The 25,044-nt window shown below is 42.9% G+C and overlaps 1 protein-coding gene across 1 annotated transcript; it reads right to left on the reverse strand.

The window, feature by feature from the left end:
• Positions 1–7,784: 7,784 nt before the first annotated feature.
• Positions 7,785–24,774, reverse strand: zgc:174356 (uncharacterized protein LOC100137120 homolog). Its single transcript, XM_052011177.1, has 4 exons — positions 24,629–24,774; positions 12,019–12,754; positions 10,855–10,952; positions 7,785–7,849 (listed from the first exon to the last, which is right to left on the reverse strand). The coding sequence occupies exons 1-4, from the start codon at positions 24,728–24,730 to the stop codon at positions 7,808–7,810; spliced, it is 978 nt and encodes a 325-aa protein (XP_051867137.1). The 5' UTR covers positions 24,731–24,774; the 3' UTR covers positions 7,785–7,807.
• Positions 24,775–25,044: the final 270 nt, after the last annotated feature.

Genomic DNA, 25,044 nt, shown 5'->3' on the forward strand with positions numbered 1-25,044 from the left:
AATGGTAGCACCTCCAGGCGTGACCTCTGACTACACAGACATGGATGAAAATACTGAGAGTGCAACCCGTGCATTGAGCTTCAGCGATGGCCACATGTCCCAGCATCTAGACTTCCATTCATAAAAGTTAATTGTTGCTGTTGAACTGATGGTGAAAAAATTCTTCAATGCAATGAGAAGCAGATACACAAAGGAATAAAATTTTAAAAAGGTCGACAAACAGTTTCCATGCTCTCTCTAAAACTCTGGCCATCCACACACTAAGTTTCTGATCAACATTCACATTTTATTCTTCATAGAAAATGGATTCTACAGCACTCAAAAATTTGCAACTAAGCAATTTACTTTCTCAGCTTATATTCCTCCATTAATAAAAAAAATCAAACATCCCATGTTTTTCTTAGGAAAATATTTGTCTAGCTACCTTCAAAAGCATAGCCAGTTCCGGCACTACTTCAGGTAAAATGGAGCATTTCACACAAAACCCCTCATTTCAATGTTTTAAGTGTGCAGCAGTTTTATTTTAAATTGTTACACAACCTGCAGTGTTTACCAAGCTGTGTCAGCTCCCTGCTATTCCTGAAAGTCGGCTGAACACACACCTGAACACCTGGAAGAATTCATGCTTCCAGCAAACACGGCTCAGGAATCTAATTGGAACCATACAGGGTGAGTGGGATTTTATTATTTTTGGATTAAGTTTAAAACTAATGGGAGCTTGACATTCCAAACCAGTTTGTGGACATTTCCTTTCTGTTTTTCCCCCACATTTAATTCCACTGATGGAGGCCGCTAAAAGGGGGCTTCCTCCATAAGGAGGAGAATTTCCACCCAACTCAGAAGGTTATTTCCACCAGTGAGATGGACAGATTGATAAATTAATAAACTAGGAAGCCTGCAGATCTTTACTTGGTCATTTAAGAAACTAATACAACCCTGAAGGAGCCAGAGTGCTATGGGAGAAGAGGAAGAGGAATTTTTTCTTAGCTTTCTGAAATTGGTGGTACTGTCATTCTTAAAGTAAAGCCTGGTGGCAAACCAAGTCCCTAAAAGTGCACCTTGTGATACTAATAACGAGTTAGTTTGAAATTCCTCACTATGCTCTTTGACAGAAGCATTAACTCATTTAATTTTCCAGGCTAACCTCTTAAAAGAGCATGCAAGGAGATTTCAGATTAAAGCATTAGAGTGTTCAGAATTTAAAATACAGCAATAGGAATCCAGATTCAGAGAGGATCTAAATAGAAAAAGGAAACACTTGATTTATTACTGTTTTATCCCTTCAAACACAATCCCTCAAAGCCCTCTCAATATTAACAAGGCACAGGTCAGAAGCGAGATGGAAGGTTCAACATCCTTCTGGGTGGGGGGGACAAGCCTAACGCTCAACAAGGATAACCCAGTCCTGACCAAAGGCATCCATTCCTGCCACTACACTTGACAACACCCCCCCCCCCACCCCAGTCACCAAGGCAGAGGATAGAAAAGCCTGAGAGTATGGACCACCAGACTCAAGGACAGCTTCTATCCCACTTATCAGACTCTTGAAAGAGACCTCCCGTACCCTAAATGATGAACTCTTGAACTCCCAATCTACCTCATCATGGCCCTTGCAGCTTATTGTCTACCTGCACTGCACTCTCTCTGTAACTGCAACACTATATTCTGCATTCTGTTGTCTTTTTACTACCTCGATGTAATTATGTATGGCATGATCTGTCTGGATAGCAGGCAAAGCAAAAGCCTTTCACATAACAATAATAAACCAATAAATAAATAGTCATTACTGCCTTAGTTCTGAAAGGTTAACTGGTTTCTCTTTCCATAGATGCTGCTTGATTGGCTGTGCTCTTCCGGCATTGTTCTTGTGTCATTACTACATTGCCAGCTCCCACAGTTCTGCAACACGAAGGCCGAGATCAACAACGCCATGGGAACATTGTCGTCTCCAAGCCTGCCTCGATGTCACTTCCTTTCGCAGGCCTTTCATCACCATTTGGTGAACACCTGGAATTACTGAAGACACCAACTCCATATACACAAGGAATGTGACAATTTACGGCCCACCACTACGTTCCCAGGAAGGCAGAGGATAAGCAACAGGTATGACCCAGCTGGAACCACCCACATTCCAAGAACAAACAAAAACAATGATACAAATGTTCATCTCCTCTGTCTCAAATGGCATTGTATATAGAGGGAAAACACAGTGTGATCACTGCACACTAGAGCAGTTTGTTACAAAACCCTTCACTTACAAAGCATAAAAATTATTGTCTTCACTTTAAGGGATGCTGCAATTTCATCAAGCTGGGGATGATTCAGATTTTCTCCACATCTTGAATTACCATTGCTCACACTCACTGCTGGTCCATGATGGATTGTGGCAGCCTTATGACAATCCCTTGGGTTTCTCCATCATGAATGTCTAACAGGGCCCATCTCTGACAGTGCACTAGAAACAGGAAAGTAACCTAACTGGAAACACGACCACACTAATGTGGGTCACTGGGCAGTAATCAGATATGGAACCCTGAACAAAAACAGAACGCTGGAAGAACTCAGCAGACTGAGCAGCGTCTGTGGAAGCAAAAGGTGGAAGTCGATGTTTTGGGACACAATCCTGCATTGGGAACGTAGAAGAGTAAAGCACACGAACAGGTCTTTCAGCCCACGATGTGGTGCCAAATCCTTTCTTACAAATTTTTCTTACAAAGAAAGATTTACCTCTAATTAAACGCCTAACCTAATCCCTACTAAGAGAGAACAGGAAAAATTTCCAGTTTTATAGCAGTACGGCGGGGGGGGGGGGGGGGGTGGTGGGGGGCGGTGTTGGGGGGTGGTGGGATAGGTAGGACCAGATGGAGAGGGGACGATGAGCAGATGCAACCAGGTGGGAGAGGGAATGCAAAGGGTAAACAAAGAGAGAAGTAGGTGGAGTGCGTGAGGGAGGAGAGCACCAGGGGTGTGGGTTACCTGAAACTGGAAAATACCACATTTATACCAAAGTCTGAACCCCATCCCACCCGCACCTGGTCCCATCTACCCATCACCCCTTCCCCAGTCGGTTCCACCTATCACCAACCAGCTATCCCAGATCCTCCAGTGTTCTGTTTCTCATCCTAATCCAGAAATCCATTTGTATGCATTTATCCTCCTCACTTTCACTGCCGATTTGGTTTGTCTAGTCTCTATGCAAATGAAAATTCCTCATGATTGCTGCATCACCCTTGTTACATGCTTGACCTGCTCAGATCTTCCAGTGTGGTTTTTTAGTTCTAGATTCCAGCATGTGCTGTCTCTTTCAGCAGACATGGAACCTCATCTTGACCGTGGGACCCACAGTCACCCTACCTTCCCTCCTACACACCAGGCCGGTGAATATGTCCCAATAAACCAACAATAATCAAGAATCTTACTAATGAACAGGGACTGAGCCAGGAAGAGTTAAGTGGCATTAAAACACTATTCACATAACACTAACATTATTCATTTCCCCCACACAGCCATCTGAGGAGTAAAATAAGAATTCTTATTGACAATGCTTCAGTCAGTGGGGTAATTTTAGAACAGGAGTTCAGCTGATGAAAGTTGCCATCAATCAGGGGTATCAGGAAATATTTCATAAAAATCTAAATTAGATTAGTCTTCGAAAAGTTCAAACCATGTGCAGTGGTCTGTTTCCACAACATCCTTCACTGCAAGAGTGTGATTACTTATGTCTCTGTGTTTTCCTCTGTTCTGCATCCATTACAGCTACTGCAACTCCCTCTCTGTTACTTTTTTTACTCCTAAAGAAAGGACTTTAATGTCTATGGCGAGGGCAGGCACGGTAGTGTAGCGGTTAGTGTGACGCTATTATAGCACCAATGACCCAGGTTCAATTCCTACCACTGTCTGTAAGGAGTTTGTACATTCTCCCCGTGTCTGTGTGGGTTTCCTCCGGGTGCTCCGGTTTCCTCCCACATTCCAAAGACGTACAGGTTGGGAAGTTGTAGCCATGCTATGTTGGCTATGCTATGTTGGCACTGGAAGCGCGGCAACACTTGCGGACTGGCCCCAGAACACTCTATGTAAAAGGTGCATTTCACTGTGTGTTTCGCTGTACATGTGACCAATAGAGATAGCTTATCTTATCTATGGAGTTCAAACACTTTCTGGTTGGGCCATGAAGCCATCCTATTTATGCTCTTGGCAATGTCATAAGCTATCAGTAAAATATAATCAAACAATTTGCGCTGTTCCTCCCCTAACCGCACCCTCCCTCTGTTGATAGCTTCTTTGGTACTTGGTACTTTTATTTTATTCAAAAGGTGATAGGCTCTGGCAACACTCCGGGTATTTCAGCACAGGCTGATAATTCAGGGCATTACAGTCAGACCTGCCATCTTTCAGACCAGATATTAAACAATCAGCTCTCTCAGTCGAGCCTATGTAATGCCAAGGCATTATCTGGGGAAGGCCGTGTGAATCCTCTGAGTCCTGGCTGATGTTTATCTGCCTGCCATCAGATTATTGGTCATTTATCACTCCTCATTTGTGGGGCGTGCTGTGTGTAAATTGACTCCTGGGTTTAAGTACACTGCTGGAAGGACCCCACTGCTGGGGGAACCCCACTAGTAAAGGAATTCAACCAGCTACAAACCACATTGGGTTACCTGAAGATGGTAAAAGGTGCTGCAGTGCATGGACGTTAAGTTCTTGATGATAACTGGGTTGCCACACCAGACGTTTTCCAGTTCTCTTACCTCTCCCTCCCATTCTCTGTAATGTTAATTGCTTCTGTGATCATTCCACAGGTTGCAACAACCCATTGCTCCCCTGCCTACCACCAATTCTTCTTGGGAGTCTGGACAACAAGCACTGGTGGGTCACCTGACCATGAAGGAAAGGCATCCATGGCAGGGAAAGATAACTAAATAGAACAGAACAGTACAGGGGCAGAACAGAAGAGGGGCAGAGATAAGGTGAATGAATGCACTTTTCCCCCAGGGTGGGAAGTCAAGAACTAGAGGGCATAGGTTTAAGGAGAGAGGGGAGAAATTTAATAGGAACCTGAAGGGCAATTTTTTTCCACCCAGAGGGTGGTTTGTATATGGAGTGAGCTGTCAGAGATGGTGGTTGAGGCGGGTACGTTCAGAATACATATGGATAGGAAAGGGTTAGAGGGATATGGGCATCTTGGTTGACATGGACCAGATGAGCCGAAGCTGTACGACACTCCACTCACAAGAAAGCATTAGCTGCTTTTCCACTGAGCACATGGTCTGTGACAGGGATTTCTCACAGCAGCACAAGGTATCCAATAGTTTATCCATCTGTATCCTCCAGAAAAAAGGCTATTCTCTCCCTCTGCACAGATCATAGCTACTTGCTCCATCCCATCTCTAGTGTTTGGAGCAAATCCTTTTACATGCACAAATCACCATCAGTACTTTGTAGCAAGGGACCTGACAAAGTGTTAACATGACAGCAGCTCACTGCAACCCCTCTTTTCTCCATGAAAACACGCACAAAAAGCAGGCTTACCACTGAATATTTATAGCAGATAAAATAAGATCTGCTTGAATATCCTTATCTTTGCTAGATTATGCATGCACATCAGCATGAGATTCATTGCAGAGCAACTTGAGATAACATGTGAACTGCTTTAATAGTTTGTACACTTGGGTAAATAAAATAGGGAGAAGGCACTTTTGTTAGAGTAATTTTGCATAAACTAAATGCAGTTGCTGATCTCCACCTCACTCCGGAACCTCAACTATAAAAGAATAATGAAGGACCAAGATGTTTCACTTGCTTGCTCATCCACATCAGCACCAGATGCTACATCAGAGTGCCCAATACAACCCAAACGCAAACCAAAATCAGTCCAACTGAGTGTGATCAACCAAATCAGATTTTCGGTTGCTATATTATAGTCCGAACATGATAAATTCAGTGAAGAATCCTTATACAAGGAAAGCATAATGTTCCTTTATGTGGAAAAAAAACTGTGCTAAGCCTACTGAACGAGCAAAAATATCAATTCAGCAAATGTCACAAATGGAAATACAAAGAGATAAATTCAGGCTGGATTACTTCTCTTTCCCAAATCCTTCTCAAATTCAGGCATTGTTAGAATTAAATAAATAAGGAATTGACATCTTTCAGGATGTGGTATTTATAGGATAAGAACTTTATCCAAATGGGGATTTACTCTGCTTGACAATGGTAAAGCTGTTTGTTGAAGCAATCCTCAAAATATTTGATTTGCTATTCCTTTCAGAAGTGTGTTAATTGTTCAGCATAGCTCTGAAAGATTGATGTGGTATTGAATCTTTAAGTTAGTCCATTAGTCTCCAGAGAACTGAATAGCTACATTATTGAAAATAGTTGGGGGCAATGCAAGTGGATTTATCTGGCCAACTGCAACAATAATAATGGGGAAACTCTACAAATGAGTTAGCTTAAAGAGGGCTGTCCAACTGCTAAAATAGCTGTACTTAAATGACTTAAGCAGAACCTTCTGTTATGGACATAGTGCAATGGTGTGGTACAGAAAACCAGATTGCTACTTTGTTCTTTTCATCCTGGGAGTGATCACATTTTTACCTTTCAGGAATGTTCCCTTGAAAGGTGGTCCCAAATGGGGCTCATTATTCAAAAGTGATGTGCCAACATTCAAACACATTGATGCAATCAAGAATTGAATAACATGCCCCACCTGGGACCACTGTTTGACCGGGAAACAATATTGGCCCAAAACATAAACAAGATATCATCGTCTAAGTGATGAAAAATTAGCTTCATGCTGGATTTTTCCATTGTGTGATTCAACAATGCAAAGGAGCACATATTTTGAAGAACAGTTTGCATTGGAGGCTATTTCCTCCTATTGCACAACCATATATCTACCCATCCCAGATCAACCCCATTTTAAGGTAACTTTATTAGTCACATGTACATCGAAACACACAGTGAAATGCATCTTTTGCGTAGAGTACTCTGGGGGCAGTCCGCAAGTGTCGCCACGCTTCTGGCGCCAACATAGCATACCCAAAACTTTCTAACCCGTACGTCTTTGGAATGTGGGAGGAAACCAGAGCACCCAGAGGAAACCCACACAGACACGGGGAGAACGTACAAACTCCTTACAGACAGCGGCCGGAATTGAACCCGGGTCGCTGGCGCTGTAATAGCATTATGGTAACCACTACACTACCGTGACTGCCCCCGTCACCTTCAGGTCACACATAGCAGCTGTCAGCTGAGACCCTCTCATGACTAATACACAGTGTAGCAGTGATTCGTGATCTGAAGGAAGTATTTAACTTCTGTGACATGTCCTCTCACACTGGCACTTTGAGATGATACGGTATGGCTGACCCGTCTGTAAAATGAGGGTGCTATTGAGCAATGCAACTAGAAACACAAAACGATTGCTAATAATCACCTAAGGACAAGTACATTCTCGATGGAGAGTGGATAATCCATCACCTCTGTCCCAGTTAAAATTGGATATTTCCTCCTGAAGGTAAATAGATGTATTGCAACACACTATAAACTCCAATCCCTGGAAAAAATTTATTAAATGGACCAGACTATACATGAAGAAAAAGCAGAAGATACTGGGGATTTCCAGCATCTGTAGTCTTTATTGTTGCTTTTCAAACTATACCTGTTTGTACAAGAACTGAACTGGAGTGTCAGGTTAATTAAATGCAAACAAATCACACAATGGTCCATTGTACAAAGGCACTGACAGCCACAGTAATAGTAGTTGCAAAGGCTCCTGGCCATAGATGTCCACTATGTCTTGCATTTATTAATTCAGTGTTGTTGACCATCTTAAAGTGTTCCAGAAATGCTAGGAAAATTGAAAATATTTTTCAGTTACCTATTGTAACAGGCAATTTGATCTCCAGCAAATAAAACTGGAGAATGGTCATGTACCAAAGGACTGACCGACGCCTCACTGGGTCAGGGAGGGGAAAGTATTACAGAAATGACAGACTTGGCCCAACATGAATCAAAGAAACAAAGACTGACCCAGGTAGAATTCTGGGAATTGTCTTTTGACCTGCCCACTGCTTGAGGATGGCCAAATATGGTTTGAGATCTAACCAAGGCCACTCATCTATTTGTAACCTCAACACATTTCCCCTCAGCCCATGGCAACCTTTCATTCCCTTGTTTATCAACCATCTACCTCTGCCAGAAAAATATTCAAAGTTCCGCTTCCACTGAGCTTTTGAGGAAGAAAGTTTCGAAGACTCACAACCCTCAGAGGAAACTTTTCACTTCATTTCAGTTTTAAAAGGGTGACCCTTAGTTTTAAACAGGGACCCCTGAGTTCCAGGTTCTCCAACAAGGGGAAAGCAAACCCTCTCCACATCCACCCCTCAGGATCTTTTATGTTTCAATCAAGTCATTTCCCAGTCTTCTAATCTTCAGCAAATACAAGCCAAGTCCGTCCAAACTTGCCTCATAAGGTAATCCGATCATTCAAGGTATCAGTGTGGGAAACGTTCTCTGAACTCCTTCCAATACGTTAACATCCTTTCTTAAAAAAGGAGACCAGTACTGTACACTGTATTCTAGATGTGGTCTCATTAATGACCCATTAGTATGGTTTTCCCCACCATCGAGGATATCTATGAGAGACGAGGCCTCATGAAGGCAACATCCATCATCAGGGACCCCCACCATCCGGGCCACACCCTCCGCTTGATGCTGACAGGAGGTGCAGGAGCCTGAAGACCCACACTTCAAGGTTCAACAACAGCTTCATCCCCCCATCATCAGCTTCTTGAACTGATCTGAGAAACTCTAATAGCACCTTGGACTATAAGGTAAGATAAGATATCTTTATTTGTCACATGTACATCAAAACACTCAGTAAAATGGATCTTTTGCGTAGAGTGTTCTGGGGGCAGCCCGCAAGTGTCGCCACTCTTCTGGCGCCAACATAGCATGCCACAACTTCCTAACGTGTACGTCTTTGGAATGTGGGAGGAAACTGGAGCACCTGGAGGAAACCCACGCAGACACGGGGAGATCGTACAAACTCCTTGCAGACAGCGGCCGGAATTGAACCCGGGTCGCTGACGCTGTAATAGCATCACGCTAACCGCTACATACCGTGCCTGCCCTATATTTCTTTTCCTCTCTCTCAAGTTGCACTAGTGTTGTTATACTTATTTGTGTATGCAAGTTATGTATAATTTATGTTAATTTAAGTTGGTTAACCTACGTTTGTAACATACTGTGCTGCTACTGCAAAAAGCTAACTTTCATGGCATTTATACCCTGGGTATGTATGCCTGTGATAATGAACTTGAACTAACTGAAACTCAACCTGCTTACTTTTGTGTTCCATTTCTCTAGCAAAAACCAATGGCATTCTAACAGTTTTCCTAACTCCTTGCAATACCTTCACTCCAGCCTTTGCAAATCTTCCCACTGAAACTGCCGAAGGGCCCAAGGGGACAAAGGAAACAGAAGGTATTTAGTCTGCGATCATCAAAATATTTCAACAAGAACGTTTGATGGTCTACAAGGTTCCAGATACAGAATTGAAAGATGAATGGAGAATTTGTAAAGAAAGTGAAAAAGCATACAAACTGGGGAAAGAGCTGAGTGAGGCTGTGAGAAAGGTAATACTCCCACAGAGCCTATTACTAAACTAATCACCCAGAGCTCAAAGAAAGTGATAAAAACAAAACCATAGCATGCTACTACCTTCTGATATACTACCTCGGGTATTCAGTGAATCTATTCCAAGCCACAGAGTTTTACAGCACAGAAACAGGCTCTTCAGCCTACGTGCTGACCAAGGTGCCTCTCTGAGCGAGATCCATTTGCCTGCATTTGGCTCATATCCCTCTAAACCTTTCCTATCTACATACCCCTGTCTGACCATCTTTTAAATGCTGTAATTGTACCTGCCTCTACCACTTTCTCTAGCAACTTGTTCGACATAACCACCACTCACTCTTTGAATGAAAATATTGCCCCTCTTGTCCCCTTTAAATCTTTCCCCTCTCACCTTAAATCTACGCCCTCTAGTTTTAGTCTCCCCCACCCTGGGAAAAAGACTGGGACCATCCACTTATCTATGCCCCTCATATAAGATCACCCCCTCAGTCATCTGTGTTCCAGGGGAAATAATCCCAGACCTTTTGCAAGAACAATATTTTAAGCAGAATGTATTGTTAACCCTGGTCCCTTTTTCAAATGAAACTAGGGCCACCAATAGTTAAGTATGCCACATATTTTGATAAAGACTCTTAAGAAAATGAGAAGCTTGTCAGTTATCTCCCTGTTCTGTGTATAATTAGGTTGGACTGTCAAATGTATTTAAACCAGAAGAAGAGGAAGACAAAAGAATCAAGACTCCTACACCTGACTGCTGTCAGACACTCTGTAGGAATACATATGTGTAATCATCTAGTGAAGTCAGAACTGGACTCTGCTGTGATTCACTCTCATGGTTCAAACAAGAAGCAGCTTCAAAATAGGAAAGAAGAAAGTAACAGAAAATTGGATGGGGGGGGGGGGGGGAAAGAATACAGGTGAAAAAGTTCATCTTTAAGTAATTAACAAAAGACAGCAAAGCCAAATACTAAAGTGCAAAAGTGCTTTGGAATGCAAGGATACATGCAACTATGTTTGAATTACATTCATGCAAAATTTGCCCCATGGAAGTACATAGGATTTGTAGCACAAAAATAGTCTATTCAACTCAACCATCTCATACTGGGATTTGATCCTTCACGTAAGAGCCAGTAATAAATCTAAACTGACAATGGGAGAATCAAATATAACATGCAAGGGAGCTGTGTACCCTTGTCAGACTTGCCTGATACTTACATTAAGAAACATCTTAATTGCATTGTACACGCCATATAGTTCTGGTGAAAAGTGTTGTGGTGGGTACGTCAGGAATAAAATCAGAATCGACTGTTCACCTGCAAAATAAAAGTATTCGAAATGATTTAGCATGTAGGAATATCAGGATATTATTTTTTTTTGGATAACCAGTTATCCGTAACTTTAGTGGGGCAATACAGAGGGACATGGAAAAAGAGAGCAAATTTAGGTATATAATAAATAAATATCTTGGTAACATTAATCTTGAAACCAAGAACGCCATAATAGAAAACAAAATAATAACACTCGCCTTTCTCAAACAATTTTATCTTTTCACAATAATCCTCCTTTCACCATAGGCTTAACACTCAAATTTCTCTGACATTATTAAACATGATTGGTCAATCTTGGTTCGGTCATATCCTCTGCAGTACAGTGGAACTGTAGTTAGTGTTACTGTCTCACAGATCTAATGATCTGGATTCAATCCTGACCTTGAGTGCTGCCTGTATGGATCTTGTCCCTTCTCCCCAGGACTACGGGACTTGACCACGTGGGTCTCCCATATCCTGAGGACGTGCTGGCAGGTTAATTGGTTGCTGTAAATTAACCCTGGGTGTAGGTACATTACAAAAGTCCCAAAAGGGATTTGACTGTACACAGGAGAGATTAAGTTTTACAGCTACAGGAGAAAAGGGATGGTGAATGGGATTGATGGGATTACTCAACTGGAAATTGGGAGCTGGCATGGACCCAATGGGCTGAATGGCCTCTGTACCTTAATAAGTAAATAAATAAACACCAATTTGTTTTTAATCTGCAATTCCCTCATAAATATGTTCAGTTTCCTTGATCTCTTTAACTTACAGACTTTACCACAAATCTTCCCAATGCAATCCAGAGAGATAGACAGAGAGATAGATAGATAAAATAAAAAAAGAACAAAGGTCTACATTCATTCCTAAAATAAAACAAAACATAGTCAGCTAGGGAAAAGGACCAATTAAAATCAAAATGAGATTAAACAAAAATTAAAATCAGTTAAGTTGTCAAGGGTGGCTCGCATTGTGCCATTAGCCACATGAAGTCAAGCACAAACCCAAACCAAGCAGGTTCACACTCCAGGCCACTAGGCTGCCTCTAACAAGAAAAAATCCAACTTACCAGCACTGCAAACATATATCAAGATGACACAAAGGAAAATGAGATACAGCTTCAATCGATCTTGTCCTTCTCGTGCCTTCGAGAAAGTTTCCCATGTTTTTGAGGCATATAATAACAAGGATTGTTTTAGGATTCCATCTGTGTTGGCCGGAGGAGTTTCATCAGACAAATGTGTCCATTCAGTGGAATAATTTGACTCCTGCAGCCACAGCAGTACATAGCAAATAGACAGTACTTGGCATCCACAGTACACACCAAAAACATGTGTAAAGCTAAAATTCTGAAGCAGCCATCCAGTCAATAGAAATCCAACAGTTGCCCCAATATAAGTCATTGCCTCTACAATGGCAAGGTGCTTGGTTCGGTTCTCAGCAGTAGTGATGTCAGCCATATAACTGAAGACACTAAGAAAAATAACAGCATAACTTCCAAAGATTCCTATAAAAGCAGACGCAAAAATGCACCAGTACACAGACGTTTCTTTCACCAGCACCATCACTGTCAAAGTAACCCCGCCAATTAGTGCCCCGACACTGGGCAATATCATGCCAAGCTTACGACCTGCTTGATCCGACCAGGCGCCAAGTAAGATTGATGTAGGTATGGACAAGAAGGTAAGGACAGCCGTGTGGAGTAGCTGAACATAGGAGGCTTTGCTCTGAACCACTAGAGACTCCTGCGGATGGTGCGAGAGGTTGCCACACACATCCTCTTTGTAGTGTAGCTCTTCACAAATCTGCAAAACAAAAACACATCAACAATTCAACATTATGATGGGATAGTTAAACAAAAGTGAATTTTATGGAATTGCAGGATGGTAGAATCATAAACTTGCTGCAAGATGAAGGCTATTTGTGTGCATCAGGTTTATGGGTGCGTCTAGTAGAGCAATCAGAAGTCAAAGGAGTAAAATTAGGCTATTCAGCCCATCATCTGCTCTGCCGTTCAATCATGGTTGATTTTTTTTCCAAGACCATAACCCTGCCTTTTCCCTGTAACCCTTAACCCCTTTACCAATCAAGAACCTATCAATCTCTATCTTAAATATACCCAATAACGTGGCCTCCACAGCCCTCTGTGGCAATGAATTCCACAGATTCACCACCCTCTGGCTGAAGAAATTCCTCCTCATCTTAGTTTTAAAGGGATGTCCCTTTATTCTGTGCCCTCGGATCCTAGACATTCCTACTAATGGAAACATCCTCTCCATGTCCACTCTATCTAGGCCTTTCAGTATTTGGTAGGTTTCAACGAGATTCCCCTGCCCCCCATCCTTCTAAACTCCATCTAGAACAGGTCTAGAGCCATCAAGCGCTCCTCAGTCCCATCAGTTCCATTTCCAGCTCTTTTCTAGTTATAGAGGGAGTGCAGTAAAGATTCACCAGACTGATCCCTAGGATTGCTATGTGGGGAGAGACAAGTCAATTAGGTTTGTATTGACTAGAACTCAATAGAATGAAAGGCGATCCAATTGAAAGCTATGAAATTCTGACAGAGCTACAGAAACTGGATGTGGGTAGAATGTTTCCCTTAGTTGAGGTGTCTCGAACAAGGCTCACAATTTCACAGGGCAAGAGATCGAGATGAGGAGAACTTTCTTCACTCAGTGGTTGGTGAACCTGTGGAATTTGCTACCACAGAGAGCAGGCATGGTAGTGTAGCAGTCAGTGTAACACTATTACAGCTCCAGCGACCCGGGTTCAATTCCGACCACTGTCTATAAGGAGTTTGTACATTCTCCCCGTATCTCCATGGGTTTCCTCCGGGTGCTCCAGTTTCCTCCCACATTCCAAAGACGTACGGATTAGGAAGTTGTGGGCATGCTATGTTGGTGCCGGAAGTGTGGCGACACTTGTGGGCTGACCCCAGAACACTCTACGCAAAAGATCCATTTTACTGAGTGTTTCGATGTACATGTGACTAATAAAGATATCTTAATAAGTCACTTAATAAGAAAAAGACAGATGACATCCTTGAAGCAAAAGGTAGGGGGAGAATGCAGGAATATAGTATTAAGAAAGATGATCGGCCATGACTGGAATGAAGAAGCAACCTCGAAGGACCCCAAGGCCTGTACACAAATCCAGTTTCTATGCTTGCGCCAGTCTAACTTTGTAACTGAAATCCCTCATCAACAGAACCATTCAAGTAAATCTTTTCTGCACCTTTCTCCAGGACTTTCACATCCTCTAAAATTAGGTGATCAGAAAGAAATGTATTTTATAGATTTGCAGAATAGAAAGCAATGAAAACTTGTGGGTGGGGGCGGGAGAAAAAACAACCCATTTGCATAATGTGATGTCTTGCTGAAGAAGTAATTGGTCAATAAAAGTAGGTTACTTCCATTCGTTGCAGCAGCAATTACAATACTTTTTGGAGCACCATATAATTAGGTGCAAGAATAGAACAATGCATTTTTCATTCCAAAACACAGCATTTTTAAATTGCATTTTACACCTTGTTCTGTGACTAGGTCAGAATCTCTGTAGGATTTGCTTTGCAGATCTTGGTGATTTACTCTGCATTCATCTGAGGTCACACGCCACAAGATATGGAAGCAGGAGTAGACCACCTGGCACCTGCCATTCAATAAGCCCATGGTTAATCTTTTACCTCAGTATGATTTTCCTGCCCTCATTCCATATCCCTTTGTTCCCTTAATATCCCTGGTTCCCTGAATATTCTCACGAATTGAGCCTCCACAACCCTCCGGGTTAGAGAATTTAAAAGGTTCTCTACCCTCAGGGTGAAGGGATTTCTTCTCTTGAATCCCTAATATTGCTAATGTAACCCCAATCTCTCCACATGCCAGCCAATACAAACATCATATCCATGGTTCCTCTGCCAAGTCCTATGTGAATCTTGTGTACTTCAATGAGATCACCCAAACTCAAGTGAGCATACGTGCAGTCTGCTTAATCTGGCACTCTTGAAATCGATCTGGTTAGTCTTCATTGTAAGATAAGATAAGATAAGACAAGATAAAAGATAAGATAAAAGATAAGATAAGATAAAAGATAAGATAAAAGATAAGATAAAAGATAAAAGATAAAAGATAAAAGATAAAAGATAAAAGATAAGATATCTTTATTAGTCACATGTACATCGAAACACACAGTGAAATGCATCTTTTGTGTAGTGTTCTAGGGGCAGCCCGCAAGTGTCGCCACACTTCTGGCACCAACACAGCATGCCCACAACTTCCTAACCCGTCCGTCTTTGGAATGTGGGAGGAAACCGGAGCACCCGGAGGAAACCCACGCAGACACACGGGGGAAAAAGGGGGAAGACCCCCTCTTTCACAAGGATTTTGTCAGGTAGGGAGAACAGACCTTACAAATGTGCTAGTGTGCTTTCAACAAGACCCTGCATTATTGGAGCACTGTGCTTCTACACTTGTGCTCAAATCCTCTTGCCAATAAGGCTAACGTACCATTTACCTTCCTTATTGCATGCAGTACATGCAATGCAGACCCTCAGTAATTATTGTATGAGGACATCCAGTTCCTTTTGAATACCAACACCTTCTGGTCTCTCATCCTTTAAAAAAAACACTCCATTTTCCTATTTCTTCCACCAAAGTGGATGAGCTCAAGTTTCTCCATGTTATAGTCCATTTCCCAAGTCCTTGCCCATTCACTTACCAGTCAATATCCCCAAAGCCTCTCTGCGTCCTCCTCAGAGTTCAGCTTTGTATCAAATGTGGATATATCACACGTGATCTCCTTATCCAAATTATTGATAAGTGGATTGTCAACAGTTGTGGCACCAGCAATCGATCCCACAGTACCTCACTAGTCACAGCCTCACAACCTGAAAATTACCCCTTTATTCCTACTCTGTTTCCATCTATTAAGCAAACCTCAATCCACACCACGACATTACTTCAATTCTGTATATTTTCCAGTGATGGATCTGATTGACTGGATAGTTTGTTCTGCCTGTTTGTGATCTTCTAGATTATAAATAGTATCAGTAGAAATGGGACTGCTGGTATATTCAGTATTTGCAGATTACCTTTTACACAGCACTTACACTGAATGTTATGTCTTTCACTCTTTTCTCAACCTAGGTTACTTCAGCTCAACTTTTAATTCACCCTCATGGGCACCAACTCCCCATACCAGCAGAATAGCCATCCTTGCCCTGAAAGCAAAGAAGGCTTTCAATATTGTGCCCAATTAAACTTGTTTAGTATTTGATTTAAGTTGCTGAGATGTCTCATGCTTCCATGAGATCTCCTTGCAAAGGTAATAAAGTATCTCAAACCTTAATGAATAAATTGTTTCACATTTCCAACAAATAAGAAATCTAACTGATGCATACATATATGCAGATATATAGTGGAAAGTCTTTGGCTAACTTGATCAGGCAAAGAAATAAAGATTACAACTCCCTCAAGAGCCAAACTGAATCTGTTAGTAACATTCAGATACAAACAGCGTCTGTTTTCAGAAATATCAAAGTAATCAAGCAGCCTTAAATTGCCTTCTTGAATTATCTTAAGGCAACATGCCTGAATGACTACCAACCAGTGGCTCTGACATCCACCACCATGAAGTTCTTTGAGAGGTTGGTCATGGCACGCATCAACTCCAGACTACCAGACAACCTGGGTCCACTGCAATTCACCTATCGCCGAAACAGGTCTACAGCGGAAGCTATCTCCCTGGCCCTACGGTCAGCTCTGGAGGTTCTGGACAGTAAAGACACCTACGTTAGACTATTGTTTATTGACTACAGCTCTGCCTTCAATACAATAATCCCAAGCAAACTTGACACCAGACCTAGGACTCAACACCTCCCTCTGTAACTGGATCCTTGACTTTCTAACCAACAGACCGCAATCAATGAGGATAGGCAGCAACACCACCGGCACGATTATTCTCAACACTGATGCCCCACAAGGCTGCATCCTCAGCCGTCTACTCTAATCCCTATACACTCATGACTGTGTGGCCAGATTTTGCTCTAACTCCATCTACAAGTTTGCAGATGATACCACCGTTGTAGGCCGTACCTCAAACAACGATGAGTCGAAGTACAGGAAGGAAATAGAGAGCTTAGTGGAATGGTGTCATGTCAACAACATTTCACTCAATGTCAACAAAACTAAAGAGCTGGTCATTGACTTCAGGAAAGGGGCGGTGTACGTGCACCTGTCTACATCAATGGTGCTGAGGTCGAGAGGGTTGAGAGCTTCAAGTTCCTGGGAGTGAACATCACCAACAGTCTGTCCTGGTCAAATCACGTAGATGCCACAGCCAAGGAAGCTCACCAGCACCTCTACTTCCTCAGAAGGCTAAAGAAATTTGGTTTGTCCCCTTTGACTCTCACCAACTTTTATCGATACACCATAGAAAGCATCCTATCTGGATGCATTACGGCTTGGTACGCCAACTGCTCTGCCCAGGACCGCAAGAAACTGCAAAGAGTTGTGGACACAGCCCAACACATCAGAGACACCAGCCTCCCCTCCTTGGACTCTGTCATTACCTCTCACTGTCTTGGTGTAGCAGCCAGCATAATCAAAGACCCCACCCACCCGGGTCATTCTCTCTTCTCTCCTCTTCCATCGGGTAGAAGATACAGGAGCCTGAGGGCACGTACCACCAGACTTAAGGACAGCTTCTACCCCACTGTGATAAGACTATTGAACGGTTCCCTTATAGGATGAGATGGACTCTGACGTCACGATCTACCTTGTTGTGACCTTGCACCTTATTGCACTGCACTTTCTCTGTAGCTGTGACACTTTGCTCTGTACTGTTATTGTTTTTACCTGTACTACATCAATGCACTCTGTACTAACTCAATGTAACTGCACTGAGTAATGAACTGACCTGTCCGATCAGTATGTAAGACAAGTTTTTCACTGTACCTCGGTACAAGTGACAATAATAAACCAGTACCAATAATTAAATGGCTTAAAATATTTTAAAGTAAAACATCAACTGAATGCAAACTAAGCTTCTAAAGCTGACTGGATACTTTTGGGAAATGATATTACGTCGGAAGCAGTTTGCATTTGTTTGAGTCCAGCTGTTGGCCAGGTACACCAGCCCTGTTGATCTATAAACATACCTGGATGTTGAAGTTTGGGCCTACACCTAAATCAGACTAAGAACGTTTGAAATAATAATCGTGCACACACAAGTCATGGATGAGACACAGTGAGTTACTGAATGACTCCAGGCACTGAAAACTGCTTAATCCTCGAGCTGGTTTCGGAGGAAGGAAAGAGGCCATTCGGACTATCCACTTCATCCTGGTTCTACACAAGAGTTAATCCCATTCCCCCACCTTCTTCCAAAAGCCCTGATTTTTTTAAAAAATCCTTTCAGCTATTTATCCAGCTCCCTTTCAGACATCACCATTGAATCTGTGTCCACTACTACCTCTGGCAGTGCATTCCAGATCCTAACCACTCATTCTGGAAACAAAATACAAGAGATTTATTTATTAGTCATATGTACATTGAAACACACAGTGAAATGAGTCTTTTTATGTTACTGAGAATGTGCTGGAGGCAGCTTCAACATTTCAGAAGCAACTCGATGAGCACTTGAATCAAGGCATGATGGACTACAGACCAAGTGATATTAAATGGGATTAGTATAGATATGTACTTGATGGCTGGCATGAACATGATGGGCTGAAGGGTCTGTTTCTGTGCACTAGCACTCTCCCATCGCTCTATAAAATTTTCAGCATGTCACTTCACATTCTTTTGCCTGTGATATTCTCCTAGTTCAGAATCAGTGACATATGCCGTGAAATTTGTTGTCTTATGGCAGCAATACATGCAAGACATACAAATTACTATAAGTTGCAAAAATAAATAAAGAGTGCAAAAGAGGAATAATGAAGTACTGTTCATGGACCGTTCAGAAATCTGATGGCGGAGGGTAAGAAGCTGTTCCTAAAACATTGAGTGTGGGTCTTTAGGCTCCTGTACCTCCTCCCTGATGGTAGTAATGAGAAGAGGGCATGTCCTGGGTGGTGAGGATGCTTAATGATGGATGCTGCCTTCTTGAGGCACCACCTCTTGAAGATATCCTCGATGGTGGGGAGGGTTGTGCCTGTGATGGAGCTGGCTGAGTCTACAACCCTCTGCAGCCTCTTGCGATCCTGTGCATTGGAGCCTCCATACCAGGCTGTGATGCAACCAGTCAGAATGCTCTCCACTGTACATCTGCAGAAATTTGCAAGAGCCTTTGATGACATACCAAATCTCCTCAAACTCCTAATGAAGTAGAGCTGCTGGTGTGCCTTCTTCGTGATTGCATCAACATTTCAGATCCTCTGAGATGTTGACACCCAGGAACTTGAAGCTGCTCACCCTTTCCACCTCTGATCCCTCAATGAGGACTCGTGTGTGTTCTCCCAACTTCCCCTTCCTGAAATCCACAATGGTCATCTGGTCATGCTGATGTTGAGTGCGAGATTGTTGTTGCGACACCACTTGACTCAATGGGAGAAGCTTCTCTATCTGCAACCTTCATGAGAATCCGTCACAGTCTCATCTATTCCATAGAGAACAATCAAGATCCCATACATATTCTAATGTGTTCGCAGAGGGTAGTACTCTTGGCCAAGTCAGAAGGTTATGGATCCGTGTTTCTCTTAAGAGATCCGAGCACAAAAATCAAGATTGTCATGTCACTGCACTGTCAAAGCTGCCATCTTTTGGATGGGACTTTAAAAGAAGGCATAAAAGATCCCTTGATAGGAGTTGAAAACATCCCGTGTCCTGGCCAATATTTCACCCTCAACCTAAGCTTCTGATTCAGGTTCTCTGGTCAGTATCAGTGGAAAGCGTTATGTGCAAATTGACTGCTATTCTTCCTGTATTAAAAACAGTAACAATGAGTCGGAGTACAGGAAGGAGATAGAGAGCTTAGTGACATAGTGTTATGACAACAACCTTTCCCTCAATGTCAGTAAAACAAAAGAGCTTGTCATTGACTTCAGGAAAAGGGGCGGTGTACATGCACCTGTCTACATCAATGGTGCTGAGGTCGAGAGGGTTGAGAGCTTCAAGTTCCTGGGAGTGAACATCACCAACAGCCTGTCCTGGTCAAATCATGTAGATGCCATGGCCAAGAAAGCTCACCAGCGCCTCTACTTCCTCAGGAGGCTAAAGAAAGTCGGCATGTCCCCTTTGACATTCACCAACTTTTATCAATGCACCGTAAAAAACATCCTATATGGATGCATCACGGCAACTGCTCTGCCCAGAACCACAAGAAACTGCAGAGAGTTGTGGACACAGCCCAGTGCATCATGGAAACCAGCCTCCCCTCCATGGACTCTATACCTCTATACCTCTCGCTGCCTTGGTGAAGCAGCCAGCATAATCAAAGACCCCACCCACCCGGGACATTCTCTCTTCTCCCCCTCTCCCATCAGACAGAAGATGCAGGAGCCTGAGGGCACATACCACCAGGCTCAAGGACAGCTTCTATCATACTGTGATAAGACTATTGAACAGTTCCATTATACGATGAGATGGACTCTTGACCTCACAATCTATCTTGTTATGACCTTGCACCTTATTGTCTACCTACAATGCACTTCCCTGTAGCTGTGACACTTTACTCTGTATTCTGTTATTGATTTACCTGTACTACCTCAATGCACTCTGTACTAACTCAGTGTATCTGCACTGTGTAATGAATTGATCTGTACGAACAGTGTGCAAGACAAATTTTTCACTGTACCTCGGTACAAGTGACAATAATAAACCAATACCAATAACTGCACCACAGTACATCAACTACATACTGAAATGGTGAAGTAATGCATTTTGGGAGGTTAATCCAGACCAGAATATACACTGAATGGCACAGCCCTGGGGAGTGTTGTAGAAAAGAGAGACCTAGGGAAGCAAGTACATAGTTCCCTGAAAGTGGTGACCCAGGTAAACAGGATGGTAAAGAAGGCATATCTCATGCTTGCCTTCATCGGTCAGGGCATTGAGTACAAGAATTGCAACATCATGTTATCGCTGTACAAGTCATTAGTGGGACTGAACTCGGAATATTGCGTGCAGCTCTGGTCACTGTGCTATAGGAAAGATGTGATTAAGCTGAAGAGGCTGCAGAAAAGATTCACGAGGATGTTGCCTGGACTGGAGGGCTTGAGTTATAAGGAGAAACTGCAGAGGCTGGGACTGTTTTCCCTGGAGCAAAGGAGACTGAGGGGTGACGTTATAATATAAAATCACGAGGGGCATAGGTAAGGGAGATGGTCGCAGTCTTTTTCCCAGGGTAGGGAAGTCCAAAACCAGAGAGCAGAGGTTTAAGGTGAGAGGGGAAAGATTTAAAGGGACACTGAGGGGCAAGTTTTTCCCCACACAGAGGATGGTGGGTGTATGGAATGAGTTGCCAGAGGGAATGATGGAGGCAAATACAATTGCAATGTTAAAAGGACACTTGAACAGGTTCATGGATAGGAAAGGTCTAAAGGGATATGGGCCAAACGCAGGCAAATAACTCAGGTACACACCTTGGTTGGCATGGATCAGTTGGGCCGAAGGACCTATTTCTGTTGTTACGGACTCAGTGAAAGTCCCTTTAAGATAGAGAGTGTGTGTGTATGTGTGTGTGGGGCGTGCTTACGTCAATAGAAGATAAAGGACGTAATGACGTTGTTGAAGAAGTTAGAAGAAGAAAGAGAGAGAGAGAAGGGAGAGAGACACCAGCCTGCTTGTTTTCTCATCCATCGATAGAGAAAACAATAACTGTGTTTGCCACTGAAATCCATGTATGGAAGTTGGAAGTAATCCGGTGGAGTTCACTTTGTTGCTGACCTGTAGAAGGAAACAGGTATTTGTGTGTGGACGACCACGGTTCGGATGCTTTTCGGGGTGAGGAAGTCACTACCGAGTAAACACTGAAGTGTCGTTTGGGTTCCATCGTGGAACATTTGGATTTCGTATGTACTCTCTCTATGTTTTTCTACATCTACATCTTATCTTCAGACAACGGTGGTTGTTGAAGAAGCCCTTGCTCATGTTTCACCTTATGGCTTGCGGAACTGAACTTTAAGAACCATTCAGGAACTGGGAGTTTTGGACTTTGTCACACACACACACGAAGAGTTTAGTTTTGGGGTTAACGTTCGAGGTTTAACATTCTTGAATTCTAACATACTAACATTTTTACTTTTATTTTACGTATTATCAATAGTAGTGATTAATAAAATAGTTTTTAACACTGAATCATGCTCAGTGTGTTTCTTTGTTGCTGGTTTGTGACACTGTGTTATATAACTCTGACTCTACAACACCATCCACTTAAATCAAAGTTTCTTCCAAAGAGGACGCAACCCCAGCAGCAATCTACCATAACTGGTTGAAGGGCAGCAACAATGGTGCCATCATTTAACTGATAAAGCAATTACTGTACGATCATGTGCTAGAATACACACAAAGTTATGTACAAGTTAGATCACCGAGTTTGTAAACCAAGCAGCCTCCACACCTTTGGACCCAATTCCAGAAACTTAAAAGCATAATCTTACAACATTATAAAAAGCTTGAGGCTAGCACCAAAACAAAGCAAATGGAACAAGGAGAAAGAGCTATGGAACACGAAAAATGGAAATCTTTTATCAGGAATCCTTGGAAATAGAGTTATTCAATACAACCAAACATTAATTAATGAGGGAATTTCTAGAATCTCTCCCTGTCGTGAGATGGGGTTGTTTAAGGACCCCAAGCATGCAACGCGTTTTGGTCAATTATTGAATTGTCAACAGCTTTATGATGGCGTTGAATTCTGAATTTTTATCTGACGTCACCTAAGCAATTATTCAGCAGTGGTTTGACTGAAGTGTGCTGTGGAATCTCACAGATCCTAGGGTGACCTTATCCTAATGTCACTAAGATGGTTAAAAAAAGACACGGAATGTTTTCCTTTTCTTTAACTGAGGTATGGAATATAAGAGCAGGGAGGTTTTGCTCTAACACAAGTTAGGCCATGGCTTGAGCACAGTCAGCATTGTACCAGAACAATGGGACTGCACTTAGAACATTACAGCACAGTACAGGCCCTTTGGCCCACAATGTTGTGCTGACATTTTATCCTGCTCTAAAATCTATCTAACCCTTCCCTACCACATAGCCCTCCATTTTTCTATCATTCATGTGTCTATCTAAGAATCTCTTAAATGTCCCTAATGTATCTGCCCCCACAACCTCTGCAGGCAGTGCGTTCCACACACCCACCACTCTCTGTGTAAAAAACTTACCCCTGACATGCCCTTATACCTTCCTCCAATCACCTTAAAATTATGCCCCCTCATGTTAGCCATTTTCACCCTGGGAAAAAGTCTCTGACTGTCCACTGATCTATGCCTCTTCTCATCTTGTACACCTCTATCAAATCACCTCTCATCCTCCTTCTCTCCAAAGAGAAAAGCCCTAGCTCACTCAACCTATCCTCATAAGACATGCTCTCCAATCCAGGCAGCATCCTGGTAAATCTCCTCTGCACCCTTGGGTTGGGGGGGGGGGGGAGGTGGGGAAGATTTACAAAGATTTCACTGGGAATGGAAAATTATATCATGAGGAAAGTTTGTCTAAGTTAGGGCTGTCTCCGTTGGAACAGAAGAATAAAAGTGCATGAAATCAAGTGCATAAAATTAAGACAGACCCATTTCCCTCAGAAGGAAAGTTAATAATGAGGGGGTATGGATTAACTTTATGAAAATCGAAAACAAAACCTGCAGATACTGGAAATCTGAAATAAAAACACAAAATTCTGCCAACACTCAGCAGGTCAGGCGGCATCTGTGGAAAGAGATTCCCGGTGCAGACAAGGGGTCTTCAACCTGTCGTGTGAACTCGGTTTCTCTCTCTGCAGATGCTGCCTGACCTGCTGAGCTTTTCCAGCGTCTTAACCGCCCCCCCCCCCTCCTCTTTTTTTACTGTAGATTTGAAGTAATTGGTAGAAAGGGGAGAGGAGAGATGGGGGCATTGTGGTTCACCCAGGAGGAGGAAGGGGTCTGGAAAGGTAGTAGAAGGTGAAACATCTGTCGCATTTAAAAGTATTCTGTGTGCACTTAAAGAGCGGTGGCCAAGTGGATACCTAGTGCGGGTAAGTGTTGGACGGTGGGCCGAGTGGCTCCCCTCCCAGGCATACATATCCTTTCATTCTAACCTGGGTGAGGTATTAATGTAAAACAGCTCTCTCAGGTATGCGTAACAGATCCCAAGAAGAGCGGGAGTCTCGATCAAGGCTTATTCCTCAATTATTTTCAAGCAGGTTATCTGGCGGTTAAAACTGTTATTTGCGGAACTGTTGTTGTTCACTAATTGGTTCCTATGTTACAATATTGACTACAATTTAAAAAATGAAACTACATTCCTGCCGGTACATAGTTCTAGGAGGATATGAAAGGGAATATTAAAGTCTAAGTCATTTATAGCCACACCTAACCGTCTAATAACGAGGGAAACGTTGGGGAAATGCTTTTGGTTCTCGATTTGCGGGTGGTTGTCACTGGAGAGGTAATGCGTTAGGTAAACTAGCAAACGTTTTCAGCAAAGAATAGAAGCAGCCTCACTCCACCACACGGCACCGTTCAGCAGCTTCGAACTCACCTTAACCAATATTAGCTGCTGAACACCGAAGGTGCTGAGAAAGGTAGACATCAAGTACAAGAACACCACCGGCTCCACCGTAACGATGGCTCTCGGATTCATTCCAACGCATTCAAGTGTCAAGAGGACAAGGCGAGCCACTTCGAACCAACTCCGGGCAATGGGACGCATGTGAATGGGGGAGACAGGTGAGCGGTGGGGCGGGACCTGTCCGGTTGTGGTTCGGACGGACAGCCCTCCACCGCCCCAAGCACCAATAGCAAAGTGCACAACACCTTGGCTAACAACTTTGCTAGTCAAATTTCACTGGATGCCTGGAGGGGATGTTTCAGACTATGCGTGATGTACAACACTACCGCATTAGTGAGTCACATGCTATCCTTTCTCTGGGTTCGAGAGGTTTACATAAATTACAA

The sequence above is a fragment of the Pristis pectinata genome, chromosome 3 (assembly GCF_009764475.1).
Source record: "Pristis pectinata isolate sPriPec2 chromosome 3, sPriPec2.1.pri, whole genome shotgun sequence".
Lineage (NCBI taxonomy): Eukaryota > Metazoa > Chordata > Chondrichthyes > Rhinopristiformes > Pristidae > Pristis > Pristis pectinata.